This window comes from Drosophila serrata, unplaced genomic scaffold, assembly GCF_035046125.1.
Source record: "Drosophila serrata isolate PLE 108 unplaced genomic scaffold, ASM3504612v1 contig_296, whole genome shotgun sequence".
In the NCBI taxonomy this organism is placed as follows: domain Eukaryota; kingdom Metazoa; phylum Arthropoda; class Insecta; order Diptera; family Drosophilidae; genus Drosophila; species Drosophila serrata.
In genome coordinates this window covers 135,423-154,563 of record NW_028257194.1, presented here as the reverse complement: position 1 = coordinate 154,563, position 19,141 = coordinate 135,423, and the positions used below count along the sequence as shown (strand labels likewise).

The window sequence follows — 19,141 nt, the reverse complement described above, 5'->3', positions numbered from 1 at the left end:
TGGTTGTCCCTTCACCAACACCTGGTATTTGGGTAATATTTTTATTTTCAACTTTGTTAAATGAGTCTGAAGTTTCTTTCATTAAAGAGATGTCTGCACCTGTATCAACTAGTAATGTATATTATTTATTTGTTTGTCCGTTTTTTAATGAAACAAAGAGATTAAAGTTAAGGTTGATAGTGTGAACCGTATTTTTTTACTGGGTTTTGTATCTTAAGGGTCTTTATTGGTTTTTTTTGGGGCATTATTATTATTTTTATTTCTGTTATTATTACTGTTATTGTTATTATTATTTCCATCACGGTTATTTCCTATATAGCTTCCACGACCTCTATTATTATAGTTGCCCTGGTTGTTACCTTTATTTTGGTAGTAACCATTGTTTCGGTATTGACCGTTGTATTGGTAGTTACCACGGCCATATCCTCTATTACGGAAATTACCTCGGCTATTATTGCCTCGGTTAGATTGTTGGCCTGTGATATAAAATATTGAGTTTGGGTTGCTGTCATTTCAGTACTACAATGAGTGTACTTTGAGACGGCTTCATTCATGGTGGTAAAATTACCAGATTCAAGGATTCCCATGTTCACAATTTTTAACCATTGTAAAGATGGCTTCTTTTGTGCTGAATTGTGCTGATAACCCTTCGTCAATGTATGATGCCTCTAGTAACTTCCGGAGGTTATCAATTTCATTGGTGAGATTTTCAGCAGTTTTTCCTTCTTGTCCGTTAAATTCCGGAATGGCATTCGAAATATCTTTTATATATGACCTCTGGGCAATGGTTTACTCGGCCATCGTAGTCGGTTTTTCTTCCATAACGCTATCGTTTGAATCTGAGTCAGTTAAGTCCTGATCTGATAATTCAGATTGAAGAAGGACGGCAGGGATGGTGAGGTTATTTATGTCTTGTTCCTTTATTTCTGGACCTGTAGAATCAGAGTCATCAGTCTCTGTTGGATCGAGTGTCAATGATTCTGATTCCTCTCTAGGTTCTACGGTCAATGAAGTGTTTAATATGGTTGGTAAAGAAATATTTAAACTGTACCTTTGTTTTTTTGCTGTTAAGTTCGATCGTAATTTGATCAAGAACTTAGATACTCGAGACCAATGGGCTTTGTCAAGCCGGTCTTCCTGGTCATATATTACTCCCTGGTCATATATTACTGTACGCGCTGTGTTAAAGCGGTCTACGAATATTGCAGTATGTTTCGCTACAGTGATTTGTTGTACTGGCCTATTTCTTGCTAATGACTATAAGATTTGTCAAATTTACTTTTTAAGTTATTTAGCTCCTTATATAACTCATTCCATTCCATTATTTAATGAAATATGAATTATATATTGAAATTATCATATTAGAAAAAAGTAAGCAGAATAGTAAAAATATGGAAATGTTTTATCTGAATTGTTGTTTTATTGTTATTATTTTTATTTTTATTGTAATTAACAATAATAATAATCATATATAAAAATATATATATGACATGGCGTTAATATCATTTTTTAAGACATTTATTTTGCAATTTATATATTTTTAGAAATGCATTTGCCAACATAATAATTACGATTATCGACAACAATATTATTATCATGTCTGTATCAACTTTTTCTGATTCTATTTTATTAACAACGGTTGCAGTTGAATCGACAACTTTGGTATCTACTAAACCCATTTTGGGCATTACCAAATTTGTTTATATTTCCAATATTTCGGTTATATTTGAATTTAGTTTTTATTTGCCATTTATAATGTCTCATGTAAATAAAGAAAAATTAAAGAAAGAAAAATTAGGTTAATTTTCATATACCTGATTTAAAATAGCTTGCTCATATAAATCAATATCAGTTTTATGGTTTTAGTATAAAGCCTAACTGTGGTTAGTGTTTTTCAACCAGCGCTTTCGCGCATCGGCTTGAGTTACAGTTGGTTATTTAAAATTAATGGCAACTTAGGCATTGGCATAAATGCAGCCCTTGTTGCGTTACTTCGCTCGTTTGCAAAGTTGCCACTCGATGACCTCCCGGTTCCTTTGGTGTGCCTCCTTCTCTTCCGTTGTTGTCGCTATCCTGATGTAGTCCTTAATGTTGGAGGAGCTTGATCCTTTGTCCGCTTCTTTTTTTTTCGTTGCTGACTTCTTTTTTTTTCTAGCGCGCCCTGTACTCCGCTATTGTGAGGGGGCGGCGTCCATTGTTTGGACACACCTCAAGAGCTTCTTTTAGGTTCGATGTATCCTTTTGCTCGACAGGAGCAGATACCTCCCACTACGGTGCAGAGGACGGAATGCGTGGTCTAGATTTGGATGCAGATTGGTTTTCACACGGACAATTATATGTTGCGTGTTCCCGTGTCGGAAAACCAGATAGTCTTTATATTTACGGGGAGAATGGAGAAACGAAGAATATTGTATACCTACAAGTATTACAGAATTAAATGAATTTGAAAATTATTCTTTTTTGTTTGACTTATTTCTTATGCAAGCAATCACAATATGCCACAGCGAAGCGTGGCAGGGTACAGCTAGTAGTTTATAAAATGCTTTATTTTCCATTTTGAACAATAGTTTGTTTATTTTATTTTTATTTTTTTGCTTGTTTTGTTCTTCCAGTCGTTTGACCATAGGAAATTGACTGTTTATACACTTTCGTTGTACTTTCGCCGGTTGTTTTTTTGTGGGTTCGGTTAAATTTCGTCTAATTGTCCCCGACAACGGCCCAAAATCTGCATACACTTGCGCAGGCTATAATTCCTAATAGCCGTGTGCCATTTTAACTTCCGGTGATGACTTAAGAGCGGTCCACCATGAATGTATTGTGACGACTTACGAGCCTGTTTTGCAGTTTACTGTTTTTGCAATCATCAGCATTGCTCAAACCTTTGACGTCTGCCTCAGATAAACATCTTCGATCAGTTTTTCTTTTTCTTTTTGTTGTTTATTTAATGTTGTTTTGTGTTGTGTACAGAACAAAGTTTTTCTAAAGTAAGAAGACTACTCTGGTTTACATTAAATCTTTTAGTTGTTAATTTTCTTTTTGTGGACCATGTTTATTTTAATTCATTTTGCGGCCATTTAGTTTCATTTTATTTAATGTCACTTAGTCACTTTGTCACGGTCGCCATGTAGATTACTGTATTTATTTCATTTTCCGTTTTTATATATGTACTAGCTGTACCCTGCCACGCTTCGCTGTGGCATATTGTGGTTGCACGCATAAGAAATAAGTAAAACAAAAAAGAATAATTTTCAAATTCATTTAATTCTGTAATACTTGTGGGTATACTATATTCTTCGTTTCTCCATTCTCCGCGTAAATATAAAGACTATCTGGTTTTCCGACACGGGAACACGCAACATATAATTGTCCGTGTGAAAAACAATCTGCATCCAAATCTAGACCACACAACTCCAGAGATTGACCTTGAGCTTTATTAATGGTCATTGCGAACGCCAAACGAATGGGAAACTGCAATCTCTTGAACTGGAACGGTGTATCAGTCGGGAACAGAGGAATCCTAGGAATGAGGACATCTTCACCTTTGAAAGGACCTGTTATGATCGTTTCTTCTACTACGTTGTTCATCAATTTCTTGACTGCGAGTCGCGTACCGTTGCAGAGTTTCGGCTGATTTATATTTCGGAGCATGATAATCGGTACACCTATTTTTAATTTCAATATGTGTGGTGGCATTCCAGGCAGATCAAGTGAGTTTAGAAATTCCGTAGGGTAATTAACTGCTTCCTCTGCCTCCACAACGGGGTCTATCGACTTATATGTAATTTCGTCGGTTTCTATGCTGGATTGGATTACATGGTTGAGCTGGTAGACATCTTTGTTCTTGGCAGCGAGAATCGCTCGTCCACTGAGCCAATCGTGATTCCTATAATTTATTCGGATATCGGGGAACATTTTTTGGATAATCCTTCCTTCGATGTAACTAAATTACAGAAATACTCGGGCAATTTTTTTCGACGTTTCATTGACTGGCAGCTTTCCGTTCCCAATGTCCAGTAGCTGTCGTTTGAATACGTCGGCTGAGTTATCGTTTGTAACTGGACACGCATATTCGTCTTCAACTGTAATGTACGTACATGTTGCCACAATATAGAATATTTCAGGCAAGCATTTATCTCGTCAGCTGGTGTCGATCGGGAAATCACAGGCAACGTTTGCCTGAAATCCCCTGCGAGCAATATTAACGCATTCCCAAATGGTTGGACAGCTCCACGCAAATCCCGCAATGATCGATCGAGAGCCTCCAGCGAATTTTTGTGTGCCATCGTGCATTCATCCCAAACAATGAGTTTACATCTTTGCAATACTTTTCCCATGCCAGATGCTCTGTTAATGTTGCACGTATGAGTCTCAATGATTTGCATGTTCAACGGCAACTTCAGCAATTCCAGATGAAGCAAGAGCTAAAGCTATGTCCTTGTTAGCTCGAACCGTAACCAGAATCAATGTAATGAGGAATGTTTTCCTCGTTCCTCCTGGAGGATCCAAAAAGAAGATGCCCCCAGCCCCACTAATTATCTTTTGCATGACATGATCATAAACCATTCTTTGTTCATGGTTTAATTTCGTAATGTTGGATTGGACATATGACTGGAGATCATGACTGTTGTAATTCTGCTCACGGCGCAAATCCACATCAAATGCTGCAGTCGCAGTTCGGGCAGGTGCTGGCATTCCCAATTGACTTAGCACTTTATTTGCAATAGCTAAGCACTTGTCTTCAATCCTTATCAAAGTTTCATTGTAAATTCCTTCTGTCAATTCCATGGTCATGTCAGAATTTTCTAGACAAGAGTTCAGCCGGCTGCCTGTAGAGGGCGCAGCAGTAGGGGCACGGGGAAACGCGAAAAAAAACTGATATATTCGTAAACGCAAATAAGCTATCAACATCAAAAGTAGACAATACCCGAGCTGGAACCTCAACGCATGTTGTGTCAAAGTCTATAAAGGAAGTATATATGAACAGAGAATTTATATATATATATATATAGATTAAAGACAATGGGTGTGTATGTTATAAGTTTTATTTAATAATGATGCAGCAGTGTTGCCGCATTCATGGTTTATTAATTTCTGAATTTTAACAAAGATATTTAATATCTAGAACCGCGCAACTGCGCTGCCAAGAACGCCGGTAGCAGAGCGGCTGCCTTGTGTATATCTTATATATATATACAGTACAGTTTGTCAAGAAACTGTTTACACACTGACAATTTAAAATATTTTTTTACTTTGCATGGAAAAATTACGCCTTTTTTAAATGTTTTTGATTTTTTTTGAATGCACAACTAATAAATAGGTTATTTTTAATGAGTATGTACAAAATCAAAAACAAAACCAAAGGAACAGCTTCAAAGCAACAACAAATGAGTTTACACATTTTTGGCACTGTCAAGAAACTCTTTACACACTTTAGTTTTCCATTCTGTTTTGATCCTACTTGAGAAAAAAACGGTACTTTATTGTTACCTATGCTTTTGCTCGCATCGACATGGATGCATTCTTTTCATTTTATTGTGAAATTTGCAAAGCACACACCAAAAAGCGACAATATCCATTTTTAAAAATGCCTGGAGCTAGATTGACCTTTGACGTGGTCCAGTTGGCTTATTTTAACCACCAACTTGGAAAATCTGCAGCTGAGTTGGCCGACATGTTTCGGGTATCCCGGAAAACTATTTACAATGTTTTAAATCGGGCTAAAATTGAAGGAAAGCTGGAAGAAAAGTCTGGAGGAGGTAGGAAGTTGAAGATAGACAAACGGGCAGAACGCCTTATCACGCATACGGTGCGTCATAACCCCCAAATCTGGACCAGAACCCTTGCCAAGGAGTTGGAGGAAGAATGTGGCGTAGTCGTTTCGCACGAAACCGTGCGCCAATTGATTCTACGGAACAAATACTTATCAAGAGTTGCGCGAAAGAAACCGCTGATATCCGTAGTAAACATTCGCTATGAAGATGATCAGCAAGCCGGAAAATTACTGGGATAACGTCATCTTTTGCGACGAAACTTAAATTATGCTGTATTACAACGATTGTCCTTCCAGAGTTTGGCGTAAGCCGTTAATCACATTAAACCAGCGCAACATTGTGCCTACCGTAAAATTTGGCAAATTATCGGTTATGGTTTGGGGGTGTATAAGCAGCAAGGGAGTCAGGGAGCTCGCATTCATAGAAAGCACTATGAATGCTGAGCAGTATCTCTCCATACTCCAATCAAATTTGAGGCAGAGTGCTAAAAAATTTGGCTTAATGGACGAAGAAAAGCCGAAATTCAAATTTTACCAAGATAATGACCCCAAACATAAGGAGCAAACTTTGCGGCCATGGCTCCTGTATAACTGCCAAAAGGTTATAGATACACCTCCTCAGAGCCCTGACATGAACCCCATTGAAAATTTGTGGGTTCATTTAAAGAAAAAAGTGGCTAAAAGGCAACCGAGGAATCGAGCAGACCTCAAAACTGCAGTGCTGGAAGAGTGGCAGAGAATTCCATTGGAATTCTCAATCAATTCCATGAAAAAACGCATGCAGCATGTAGTAAATGCTAAGGGGGAGCACACAAAGTACTAAAATTAATAAATTATTGTTTAAGTTGTTAAATATATCCTTTTAGCTGTAAGTTTTGTATATTGTGTAAAGAGTTTCTTGACAGTGTCAAAAATGTGAAAAGTTATATTTTGTTAATTTTTTGTTAGATCTTATATATTTTTTTTTTATGTTTTTAAATATTATCATTAAGAATTATCCAATAAATAGATATCCATTGAAAAAAAAATTTAAAAATCTTACTTAAAACTGCAGTGCTAGAAGAGTGGCAGAGGATTCCATTGGAATATGACATGGAAAAGCTAATCAATTCCATGAAAAAAACGTATCCAGCATGTAGAAATGCAAAGGGGAGGCACAGAAAGTACTAAAATTAATAAAATTATTGTTAAAGTTGTTAAATATATCCTTTTAGCTGTAAGTTTTGTATATTGCGTAAAGAGTTTATTGACAGTGTCAAAAATGTGAAAAGTTATTTTTTATTAATTTTTTGTTAAATCTTAAATTGTTTTGTTTATGTTTTTGAATATTATCATTAAGAATTATCCAATAAATAGATATCCATTGAAAAAAAAATTTAAAAATCTTACTAAAAGCGTTATATTTGCATGCAAAGTCAAAAAATATTTTAAATTTTCAGTGTGTAAACAGTTTCTTGATATTCTGTATGTTTATATACTCCTGCTGACAGTGGGTAGCTCAAGAGAGTTGGATGTACATGCTAGTATATGCAAAAGTCGAATCGTGGGAATGCCGCCTTCTGCATTTATTGTCGTCAAGGCAGGGCTCGGGTTATCGTGTTACGTTCAGCTCGAACCATGCCTTGTGTTTATGTAAACATTGCAACAAAGTGTTACAGTGTGTGCTCTTGGGACAGTGGTCATTATTTATACATGTACATACTACAGTGCAGCGGAACAGCAAAAGCGAGAGAGCGGGAGAGCATGGGAGATAAATAGCAAAAACGTTTAGCTTTTGCGACGGCGCAAACAAAACCAAAACGAAGAAGGCACAAAAAGGAATGCAAAATATGCAAAAGCTAGCACCAGCAGCGCAACTAAATAGGGAAATAAAACAAATTATATACACAAATCAGAATAGCTTAAGTTAACCCCGGTGGTTATTTGAAAACTTTAACACAAAACGAGCGCAAGAAAAAAAAACACGTTCATTTGGAAAGATGAAAGATAGAAGAAAGATAAAAGATGAAAGCTATCTGAATGAAACTGCAGTTAGTTTTCTAACATATATACTTCGTATATGGGCAATTTCGTGGTGTCGAATGCAACATTCGTACGCATTTAAACTAAAAAAAAAACATGTGCCAAGACTTTATTTTAATTTTACAAAATTTGAAACGTATAGATCTTAGTTAGCAGTGTAATTGGTGCTAAGACCGATTTTGAGCTCTTGGTCATTTTCAAGATATTCACAAAAATGTTCTGCATTCGCACGCGATAAAAAAAGAAGTTACATTTGCAAAAAACCAGTTTTACCTCTGATTTCAGCGAAGCATTATGGAAAATTGCAACGCAATAAATTTTAATTAATTATGCAATCAATTATCTTAATACTGTATTAGGTTTGATTTTAAAATATTAAGTAGTTATCTTTTTTAATTCAATTTTAGTCCCGGTCGCACGCGATAATTCTAACTAAAACTGTACAAACATTGGTGATCGCATATGTCCTTTTACACTTTATATTAAATCTTTCCATTCTCTCTGTAATATTAGAAAGCAAAGGTTAAAAGCATAATGCTTTTGCCATGCCTTTTTATGATTGGCATCAAAACAAAACATGGCATTTTTTACGACTTTTTTGAATAAAAAAAAACATTATTTGCGTTTACGCGTGTTTGACATCGTTCTTTTTATTTTTTAAATGAAAACATCTCTTAATCTTGATCGATTTGACCAATTTTTTTATGTAATCATTTTTAAGCCATTGTAAGTTGTTGGCCGCGGTGGACCTTTCTGGAGAACTGCCCACATATGTCGGGCCGGATTGGAAAATTAAAAAAAAAAAAATAAAATAAATAATACTTTTTTAGTTTTCAATAGATTTTCATAAAATTTGAGGTATAGCCATTTTATATTAGTCCTAAATTTTGTGTAAAATTTTATGAAAATCGGAGTACTATATCATATAGCTCCCATAGGAGCGATCAAGAAATGAATACAATTAAAAATTATAACGTTTTCAGTTTTCAGCAGATTTTTATTAAATTTAAGATATAGTCATTTTATATCAGTCTTAAATTTTGTGTCAAATTAAATAAAAATCGGACGACTATATCATATAGGTGCCATACAAACGATCGTTAGATGTGGAGCAAAAATGCAAATCTGTGAATGTAAATCAGCAAATATAATATGTATAGGTGAATGAAATGACGGTAGTACTTCATTGTTTTTTAACATAAATATATATTATTTATATTGTATGGATTCCTAGTCATCGAAGTTCTATCTGCCAGGGTATCTAAACTTCGGCGTGCTGAAGTTAGCTTCCTTTCTTGTTTTTATTTATTGATTGATTGATTTTTAACCAAGCCATTTACTTATTTATTTTTTTGTGTAGTTCTGTTGATTTTCTTGGAAATATTTTTCAATTCACAACACGGCCTATTTTACTGGTCTTGTTCTTATATATGGAACTTTTGGCTTACTGTTCCAAATTAATTCATTCAAATTAGTTTTTTTTTCACATTTTCACAGATATATTTCTTTTCATTTATTTAAAAATTATAATTTTTTGGCAGGTCCGTCCTGTCACGGTCGCCATGTAATATTTAATAATTTAGATGAGCAAATTTTTCATACCGAAATAAGACAAGGGCACGTCTTTTATTTTTTTTATTCAAAGTTTTCATTACAGTTCTTAGCCTATGTATCTTATTATTTATATGCTTATATGCTTTATATGTTTAAAGGAAGAGAGAGAATAGCTTGCATGCACATGTTGTAGCGCTTGCTCGGTATAAGATACCAGTGTAGCAAGCGTAGGTTGGCTAGGGCACGAAAGATCGGGTGAGAGAGCAACAGAGGCATTTGTCAACGGTCTCCCCGTTTCCCCCACTTTCACATTGGGTTACCGCCACTTTTCCGGCGTCATCTTCCAGCATTCCATTATTGGCTGCTGAGGCGTAGTGACTATTATATTTTGGCGACTGGCGACAGAATTTCGAAAAAGTATTCGCGAGTGTTCAAAGTGTCGGCGTAGATTTCTGCGAAGCATAACAATCAGTTTAATGTAATTCGCTCGGGCGTTTTGAGCTCGCCGCTGCGATGCGATCCCGGCAAAAGTATGTTTATTGAGCCCATGCCCCATCGCGACGAATAATTGTAAAAAAAGGGAAATTTTTCGAGCCCCATTTTGTTCCAGTGTCAGTGAAGAAAAGATATGAAAAATTAGTGTACGACAAAATAGGAATTTTAAGTTAGGGTAATTCGTGGAAAAGCTACAAGAAAGAAAAGATAATGAAGAATGAACTCATATATATGTAAGGAGCAGGGTGCGGCAAAGAGGAATATTATTTCGTTGCATTCCTGTGAAAATTAATGGAAAAATCGAATTAAATAGCGCGTAATTTTCTGATAGTTTTCCCCTATCTTCGTAGTCTCTTTTAGGGCGTCCCCTTTGGTTGTGAATTTCTTTTTTTGGCATGTGTCATTTCCTCCCAATTTTCAGCTAGCTTCCGAGGAAAGCGCTTTCATCGGTGGAGTAATAATTTAAATAATTTCAAGTCCAAAAAAAAGGAACTAAATTGAAAAGAAAAAGAATGTCCCAAATAATGAGCCGTTAAGGTAAAAGAAAGAAACGAAAATTTAACCGAACCAACGGCGGAAAACGAAGAGGGAAGGGGAAAAGAAAAGAACGCTGATACATAAGGCGATTGCGCTTAAGGCTAGTTATGCTGAGAGCTACTATGCTTTTTCTTATCTAATTGTTGTTTTTTTCATTGCAACATGCATATTGAATTGCAGTCAGCGTAAATAATATTTTCCTTCAACTTGCCCAACATTGTTTTGCCATTATTCTTTATTAATGCCCGAAATCGAGTCGAAGGGCGTGTATTTGTTTATCATTTGTAGTCTAAGTTTTAATGTTTAATTGTCTATCTACGTTTTCTATTTTAAGTAATAAATTTACATTTTTCTAGTTATAAATAAAATTATTATAATGTTTTAAAATGTCGAGTATTGGCCGCAGCTGGCATGCGTTGTGATGTAGGGTAGCACTTGTCAAAGGGGTCGCTCAAGCTATATAGCTTTGAGGATGGGAGCGACCATAGGAAGGGTGGACAAACTAGAGCCTCCAGATCACCAGGAGTGCTAAAAAGGGGCAAGTAAGCCGATAAGAGTTCAATTTTCCCTCAACTTTTATTTATGTGTTGTCTGTTTCTCTGTCCCGGTTTAAGCTTGTTGTAGCACGCATTCATTTCTGTTTAAAATTATGCAAAGGCAACCCAAGATCCGAGCAAGACCATCACTCCCGTAGCCGACGAGCCGAAGCCGGAAAAATATGTTGCGTGCGCTCCGATCTCGGGCTAACAACTTGCCTGTAACATTCATTTTTAGTGTAGCGAATCGTTACAATGTGTACGAGCGAAAAGCGGTCAGCGTGGAAACGCTGACTTAGCATTGTTTATAAGTGGCGATCATATTTCGCGCTCACTCGCTGCTATGTTTATACCAAGTTTTTGTTACAATGCGATCTCAATACATGTGCATACTACTTTACATACACTTCAGTACCCTTCAGAAAAAAAGCTAACTTCGGCACGCCAAATTTTTATATACCCTTGAGGTTGCAGTTTGATCACTAGGAATCAATGCAATATAAATTTAATAGCTTATGTCAAAAAAACAAGAAAAAACAACAATCAAGAAATACATAACATATGCACACCTTCTGCATACATACCCTTCAGTACTGAAATTCCTTTCCTGTTCGATTCCAGTTGTCATGTTTAAAAAACAAAAACAAATCTCATGGGTTTAGCTTAGAGAGCTCCGAAATAGAGTATGTAACGAAAATTCTACCTATGTTCGGCTACTGCAGATGTTCTGACTTCATATTCGTTGTTGTTTTCGAAGGGATTCGGAGCAGCGGTTCCGATATTAAAGTGGGATGAATAAAAATATTTACCGACAAACAAAAAAAAATTCGATAGTCTCGTTATTTAAATCAATTTTTCGCAGCTCTAGTGACAGCTAAAGTATTCACAAGTGTTTTGCATAGTAATTTATTAAATATTGTTAAAAGGTAAGTGACTCATTTGTATACAGTTAATAAATTCATTTGCAGAATTGATTTTGAACATGGACTCTTTTTTAACCTAAACGGTGTGAACGGAAAGGCCATTACATTTCCAGAATTTGTTTTCTGTTTAATTGGTGTGTATATATGAAAAATTTTGTCCATTTGGTCCTAATATACATATTATGGACGTTGATGCACTACGGTCAGTGCATTCAAGTGGCCCGTATGACACCAGGCACGTGCCTGTTTGGGTTAGGTGTTAGTAGGCGCGATGGAAAATATAGGACAGAATACGAGGAAATTGACTACCGGCGTGCTGCCAGATTGTTAGCTTGCATGCTTTCTAAGTGTGTTAGTATTAAATATTTTAATTTGGGAAGGGTATCTACGTTAGAGATTAGTGTGTACAAATCATTATAATTTGCACATAACACTCTAAAAGGTTCATGCAGTTCAAAGGAGGTTCTACAGTGGCGCAACACTAATGGGATATAGGATCTAGTAGTTCTACATGGTACATGGAAATTAAGCTGACTCAACAAGTCAGCACTTTCCACATCACCATGTATAAGGTTAAAAATAAAGGTTATCCCTAGCATCGTTCTACAATTGGCTAAGGACGGCAAGTTTATTATCTACTAGAGTAGGAAGGTAATCTTTGGTTTGCATCCCAACTTAAACCGAATAGAGCGAAAAGTATAAAGTTATTTTGAACCAAATGGATGCGTTTACTATGGACGCCGTACTGAGCGCTCCTAACGCAGCATACATATTCTAAGATAGGACGAACTAAAGAAGTATATAAGGATTTAGTGACATAGTGGTCACCACCGTTTAACAAATCCAAGCACACCCAATTCATCAACAGAATTAATTCTTTCCAAAGAGCAGCAATCCAGCGTGTAAGTAGCAATCATAGGCACGACACGAGAGAACGTCATTAGCTTACATTTTGAGCCGTTCAAGTTTAATAAGTTTACACGGCACCAAGTTCGAAAATTATTGAGATCTGTTTGTAAATCCGAGTGGCAGGCGACGTCATTGTATTGCACGGAAAGCTTGACGTCATTCGCGTACATAAGCACTCTGGAGTTAGTCAAGACTTTGGGCAGGTCATTTATAAATAATGAAAACAATAAGGGTCCCAAATGGCTTCCTAGCGGGACGCCAGATGTAACCCTTAGAACATTAGATAAATTATTCTTAAAGAGGACCTTTTGCGTCCTGCGATTCAAATAACTTGAGATCCAATTAAGAAGGTCACTTGGAAAACACATTAAATCGAGTTTTCTTACGAGGACAGAATGGTTAACAAAGTCAAATGCTTTACTAAAATCAGTATAGATTACATCTGTCTGAAAATTATTATGGAAGCCCTTTATAATATAGGAAGAGAGCTCCAACAGATTTGTTGTTGTTGATCTTCGCTTAATAAAACCATGTTGACATGGAGAAATAACTGATCTATTTGTGAGGAGTAATTATATTTTCGAAAAAGTTGGGATAGCCGACAGCTTAGAGATTTCTCTATAATTGTTGGCTTCCAATTTGCAACCTTTTTCCGATTCCTTCCAAATAATGGGACAAAATAATGTCTAAGGACAAGGTAATCAATTTCAGAAGGGGGTAGCACAGGGCGTCGGCACAAAACCTGAGAACACAGACAGGAATAAACTGGCTTGACACGATGTAGATCTAAAAGGAGAGAGCTTTCGTTTAGGCTAAGACAGAAAATTCAGTTTGATTTGGGTATTTCGTAGGAATAAGTCTGGTTAAATACGAAGAGTTTGAATAAGTTGGTTGGCTATTGCCTGATCCTTATTTGCGGTGGTATTTTCAACTGACAGCGAGGAAGGATTTGTTTTAGGCTTACGTTTATTGTTAATAAAATTATAAAACTGTTTTGGGTCCTGCGAGAACTGGACCCTACAACGAGTTAAATAGTTTTTATAACACTGCGCGTTCAGCACGGTAAAGTTCGACCGAGCTGATAAATAAGATGAAAGGGCTGATTGAGAACCGGTGAATTTAAATTTAGCATACAGTCTAGATTTTTTATTTTTAAGTCGGCTCAACTCTTTAGTAAACCACGGCGGTTTATTCGAGCTTGGCGGATAATATAACGGAACACATTCAATAAAAAATTAATTCATGGCACTGTAAAAAAGTCCACGGCAACTGCCATGTCAGAGCACATGTATATATCGGACCTGTTGAACTCGTTTATAAAATTATTCAGCCGTTCAAAAACCGTCTTGCGAAAACATAGGACTTTATTGGCTGGACAGTCAGAAATTTTCTGTATGTCACACCCAATATCAAGAGTCATATCGAAAGTTGGATGATAAAGATCTTGGGGCTGCGTCAGAGGCGCCACCCTTGCTAAACTGACTCTCGCTGGATCAGAGACGAAGCAAAGATCGAGCAAGCGCTGTAAGGAATTTCGAACATGGTTGACTTGAGACAGCGAAATGTCGAACAAGCCAGCGATAAAGTCATGTTGTGTATGGAGAGTATTGGTGGAATTATTTGAGCACCAAATAGCACTAGGGATATTAAAATCTCCTAGGACTACCAACTGGGCTCTATCCAAAATTTACTGGAAACCATCTGAATAGCGGAAAGGTGATTCCACTAAATTGGAATTTCCGACAATGGAGGTATGTAGGAACAGGTAATAAAAATGGAGGAATTTCCGACAATGGAGGTATGTAGGAACAGGTAATAAAAATGGAGCTACCTTTGATAGATAGCTTCACCCAGAGGAATTCAACATCGTTGCATTCATCGAAGGTTAATAATTCTGACGTGAGTGAGGAGTCTACCGCTATAAGAACACCCCCGCGTCTGATAGGGCGATCTAGCCGATATACTGTGAACACAGCTGGAAAAACTTCGGAATCTCCGGCTTCTGTAAGCACAATAACCTGAGATGCAAACGAAAGGCTATCAGAATACAAGTTATGAAGCTTACTACGTAAGCCTCTTGCATTCTGATAGGAAATACCTAGGGAGTAGGTTAGTTTTTTGGGTCGTGATTGAGAGACGTAGAATGCGCAGAGGTATGATCAGGCCTGGGAAGAGTTATTCCTACAGGCCGTTTTTCTTTCTATATGTATATACATGTTTTTTATTTATAGATAGACGGTTATATCCGTTTAGGGGAAATGCAAGAAGATGTGCCAAGAAAAATTGTGGTAATCATTGAACAAATTATAAAGTTTTCCTCTGGGATTACGATTCCTTGGTGATTCCGCCTGGTATTGAGAGTCCTATCTGATTATACTCTAAATTCCCCTACGATTACTGCCTAATTCCCTGTCGAAGTCCTGGCTGATTCCGTACAGAATCCAGTTCGAAATTCCCTTCTTATTCGAAATTCACGACAAATTCCTAGCAGGATTCCTTACTGATTTCAGGATAATTCCTCAGGTAATCCGAATTCAGGTTTTCTAAAGCCTACTGTATGAAAATTCTTGGATGGTTTGTATGAAAATTCCGGTATGATTCAGGATGGAGGCCTCTCCAATCCAACCTGATTCAGACCTGAATTTAAAAGGAATGGCACTGAAGTGTATGTACATAGCTTTCTAAATACTTAGATATAAGCATTGCATGGAGTCTCAGTGATGCCATTAAATAAATTACATAAATCTAGAAATAGATATACATAGCCGTTTCTATACCGTTACCATTTATAACCATTTATTAATTTAGATAATGCATAGATTTATTGAGCATCATTTATGTATGATACAAATACTTACAGGATTGTATTGCAACGCCGTAATATATGCTTGAACTGCAGATTCCATATCACGGGCAGCCACTAATGCAGCTGCTAAGTTTATATATCCATCAATAAAGTCCGGTTTAAGACGAACAGCTCTTCGATAGTTATCTAATGCTTCCTGCAATTGCCCCCGTTCTTTGTAGACGTTTCCTAAATTGCTAAAAGAAATAGAAATGTATTTACTATTGTAAATTGGATGTAAGACTAGATGCTAATATATATATTTAATTAAATGTTCAATGAACGAGTATCTAAATGTTTAAGAGCTCTCCTGGTTTTTTTTATACTTAATTTTTATGCTGATATTCTTACGGTCATTTTAAGACATCGGCCCTAACAATATCTCATTACTTGTGGATTCTACAGCCATTAGAAGTGAGCGCTGCCGATATGCCTTAGAGTACTGTCTTTAAACGTTTCTTTCAAAACGTTTTTCAAAACGGTGAACATAATTTCTCAAAAAATGCTGGACCGATTCTCTTCAAATTCTCTACGGCATGCCTTTTACTGGCTATATCTCCGCCATTCGTAAATATTTTCTTTCAATGAGTATTTTTTAGTTTAGCATATGTACTTTGATGTACTAATAAATAAAAAGTTGTATTCTTAATAACTATGTCAAAATGAATTTTTTAAAAACTCTCAAATTTTCAGGCGTAAAGGGTGGTGTACCCCCTTAAAGTTCTTTAAAACGATTATTTTTAACATGGTAACAACAAAAATGGTCAGATTGATCAAGATTAAAAGAAGTGGTAATTTTCTAAAATAAGTTTCGAAATAATTTCTTGCAAACGGACCATTTGTAATTTTTATAAAAATAAAGTCATATAAAAAGAATATTTGGTTTAAAAGCAATATATTTTGCTTTCTAAAATGACACAGAGAACCCAAAGAGTCAAAATAAAATGCAAAAGGACATATGCGATTACCAATATTGGTAGTTTAAATTTGAATTTTCCCCTTCTTTCACCGGGACTAAATTTAAATTTAAACAAGAAAAAATGCAAAAAAAAAAAAAAAAAAAAAAAATGCAAATTTTGGTACGCCGAAGTTTTAATACCCTTGCAGTTTGATCACTAGGTATCAATACAATATAAATTATATAAATTTATGTCAAAAAAACAAATTTATAGTTTTACAGTTACAATTTTACATTCACACTTTTGGGTTTTCCTCATAAAATTAAAGCCGAAATTCTATAATAATTTATGTCAAAAAAACAAATTTATAGTTTTACAGTTACAATTTTACATTCACACTTTTGTGTTTTCCTCATAAAATTAAAGCCGAAATTCTATAATAATTAAAAATGGCTGGCCCTCTACAGGCAGCCAGCTGAAACAAAGCATTTCCTGTCAAATATTCAAAACACATTGAAAGAAGAAATTGGAGATTAAAATTTTATTTTTTTTGTTCAGGTTCAGTAGAAACGAAGTCATGCCACCCAGGAAGTCGAGTTTGGGTCGTCGTACTCGCAATACAGAAGCAAAAAGACGTAAGATTACGAATATGACTGACGAAGAGCGGGCCTCCATCCGAGAGACTGAGCGGCTAAGAGCAATGCAGATGCACAACGCGGAATCAGCAGAAAGACGAGCAGATAGGCTTGAGAGAAAACGATTGAGAGTTAGGTAGTCGCGTTCTGCAGCAACTGATTTGATTCACTCTCAAAATAATGAACGCGACAGGGCAAGCTGAAGCTTGGATGGTCCAGGAGGAACGGGGAAAACATTCCTTATTACATTGATTCTGGCTACGGTTCGAGCTAACAAGGACATAGCTTTAGCTCTTGCTTCATCTGGAATTGCTGCGACATTGTTACCTGGGGGGAGGACTGCTCATTCAGCGCTGAAGTTGCCGTTGAATATGCAAATCATCGAGACTCCTACGTGCAACATTTCCAGAGCATCTGGCATGGGAAAAGTATTGCAAAGATGTAAACTCATTGTTTGGGATGAATGCACAATGGCACACAAAAATTCGCTGGAGGCTCTCGATCGATCATTGCGGGATTTGCGTGGAGATGTCCAACCATTTGGGAATGCGTTAATATTGCTCGCAGGGGATTTCAGGCAAACGTTGCCTGTGATTTCCCGATCGACACCAGCTGACGAGATAAATGCTTGCCTAAAATATTCTATATTGTGGCAACATGTACGTACATTACAGTTGAAGACGAATATGCGTGTCCAGTTACAGAACGATAACTCAGCCGACGTATTCAAACGACAGCTACTGGACATTGGGAACGGAAAGCTGCCAGTCAATGAAACGTCGAAAAAAATAGTATTGCCCGAGAATTTCTGTAATTTAGTTACATCGAAGGAAGGATTATCCAAAAAATGTTCCCCGATATCCGAATAAATTATAGGAATCACGATTGGCTCAGTGGACGAGCGATTCTCGCTGCCAAGAACAAAGATGTCTACCAGCTCAACCATGTAATCCAATCCAGCATAGAAACTGACGAAATTACATATAAGTCGATAGACACCGATGTGGAGGCAAAGGAAGCAGTTAATTACCCTACGGAATTTCTAAACTCACTTGATCTGCCTGGAATGCCACCACACATATTGAAATTAAAAATAGGTGTGCCGATTATCATGCTCCGCAATATAAATTAGCCGAAACTCTGCAACTGTACGCGACTCGCAGTCAAGAAATGGATGAACAACGTAGTAGAAGCAACGATCATAACAGGTCCTTTCAAAGGTGAAGATGTCCTCATTCCTAGGATTCCTCTGTTCCCGACTGATACACCGTTCCAGTTCAAGAGATTGCAGTTTCCCATTCGTTTGGCGTTCGCAATGACCATTAATAAAGCTCAAGGTCAATCTCTGGAGTTGTGTGGTCTAGATTTGGATGCAGATTGTTTTTCACACGGACAATTATATGTTGCGTGTTCCCGTGTCGGAAAACCAGATAGTCTTTATATTTACGCGGAGAATGGAGAAACGAAGAATATACACCCACAAGTATTACAGAATTAAATTAATTTGAAAATTATTCTTTTTTGTTTTACTTATTTCTTATGCGTGCAACCACAATATGCCACAGCGAAGCGTGGCAGGGTACAGCTAGTACATATATAAAAACGGAAAATTAAATAAATACAGTAAACTACATGGCGACCGTGACAAAGTGACTAAGTGACATTAAATAAAATGAAACTAAATGGCCGCAAAATGAATTAAAATAAACATGGTCCACAAAAAGAAAATTAACAACTAAAAGATTTAATGTAAACCAGAGTAGTCTTCTTACTTTAGAAAAACTTTGTTCTGTACACAACACAAAACAACATTAAATAAACAACAAAAAGAAAAAGAAAAACTGATCGAAGATGTTTATCTGAGGCAGACGTCAAAGGTTTGAGCAATGCTGATGATTGCAAAAACAGTAAACTGCAAAACAGGCTCGTAAGTCGTCACAATACATTCATGGTGGACCGCTCTTAAGTCATCACCGGAAGTTAAAATGGCACACGGCTATTAGGAATTATAGCCTG

The 19,141-nt window shown here is 36.5% G+C and overlaps 1 protein-coding gene across 23 annotated transcripts in view; it reads right to left on the bottom strand.

Annotated features, from left to right (window-relative positions):
• sxc (O-linked N-acetylglucosamine (GlcNAc) transferase sxc) overlaps positions 1–19,141 on the bottom strand; it is a 251,110-nt gene that overhangs the window by 126,812 nt on the left and 105,157 nt on the right. For all 23 annotated transcript variants that reach the window (XM_086837110.1, XM_086837107.1, XM_086837105.1 and 20 more), the window contains one exon: positions 15,605–15,788. Coding sequence is in view for 12 of the 23 variants with exons in the window: in XM_086837107.1 (XP_086693233.1) it covers positions 15,605–15,788 (184 nt within the window). In the remaining 11 variants the exon portion in view is untranslated. The remainder of the gene's footprint in view (positions 1–15,604; positions 15,789–19,141) is intronic.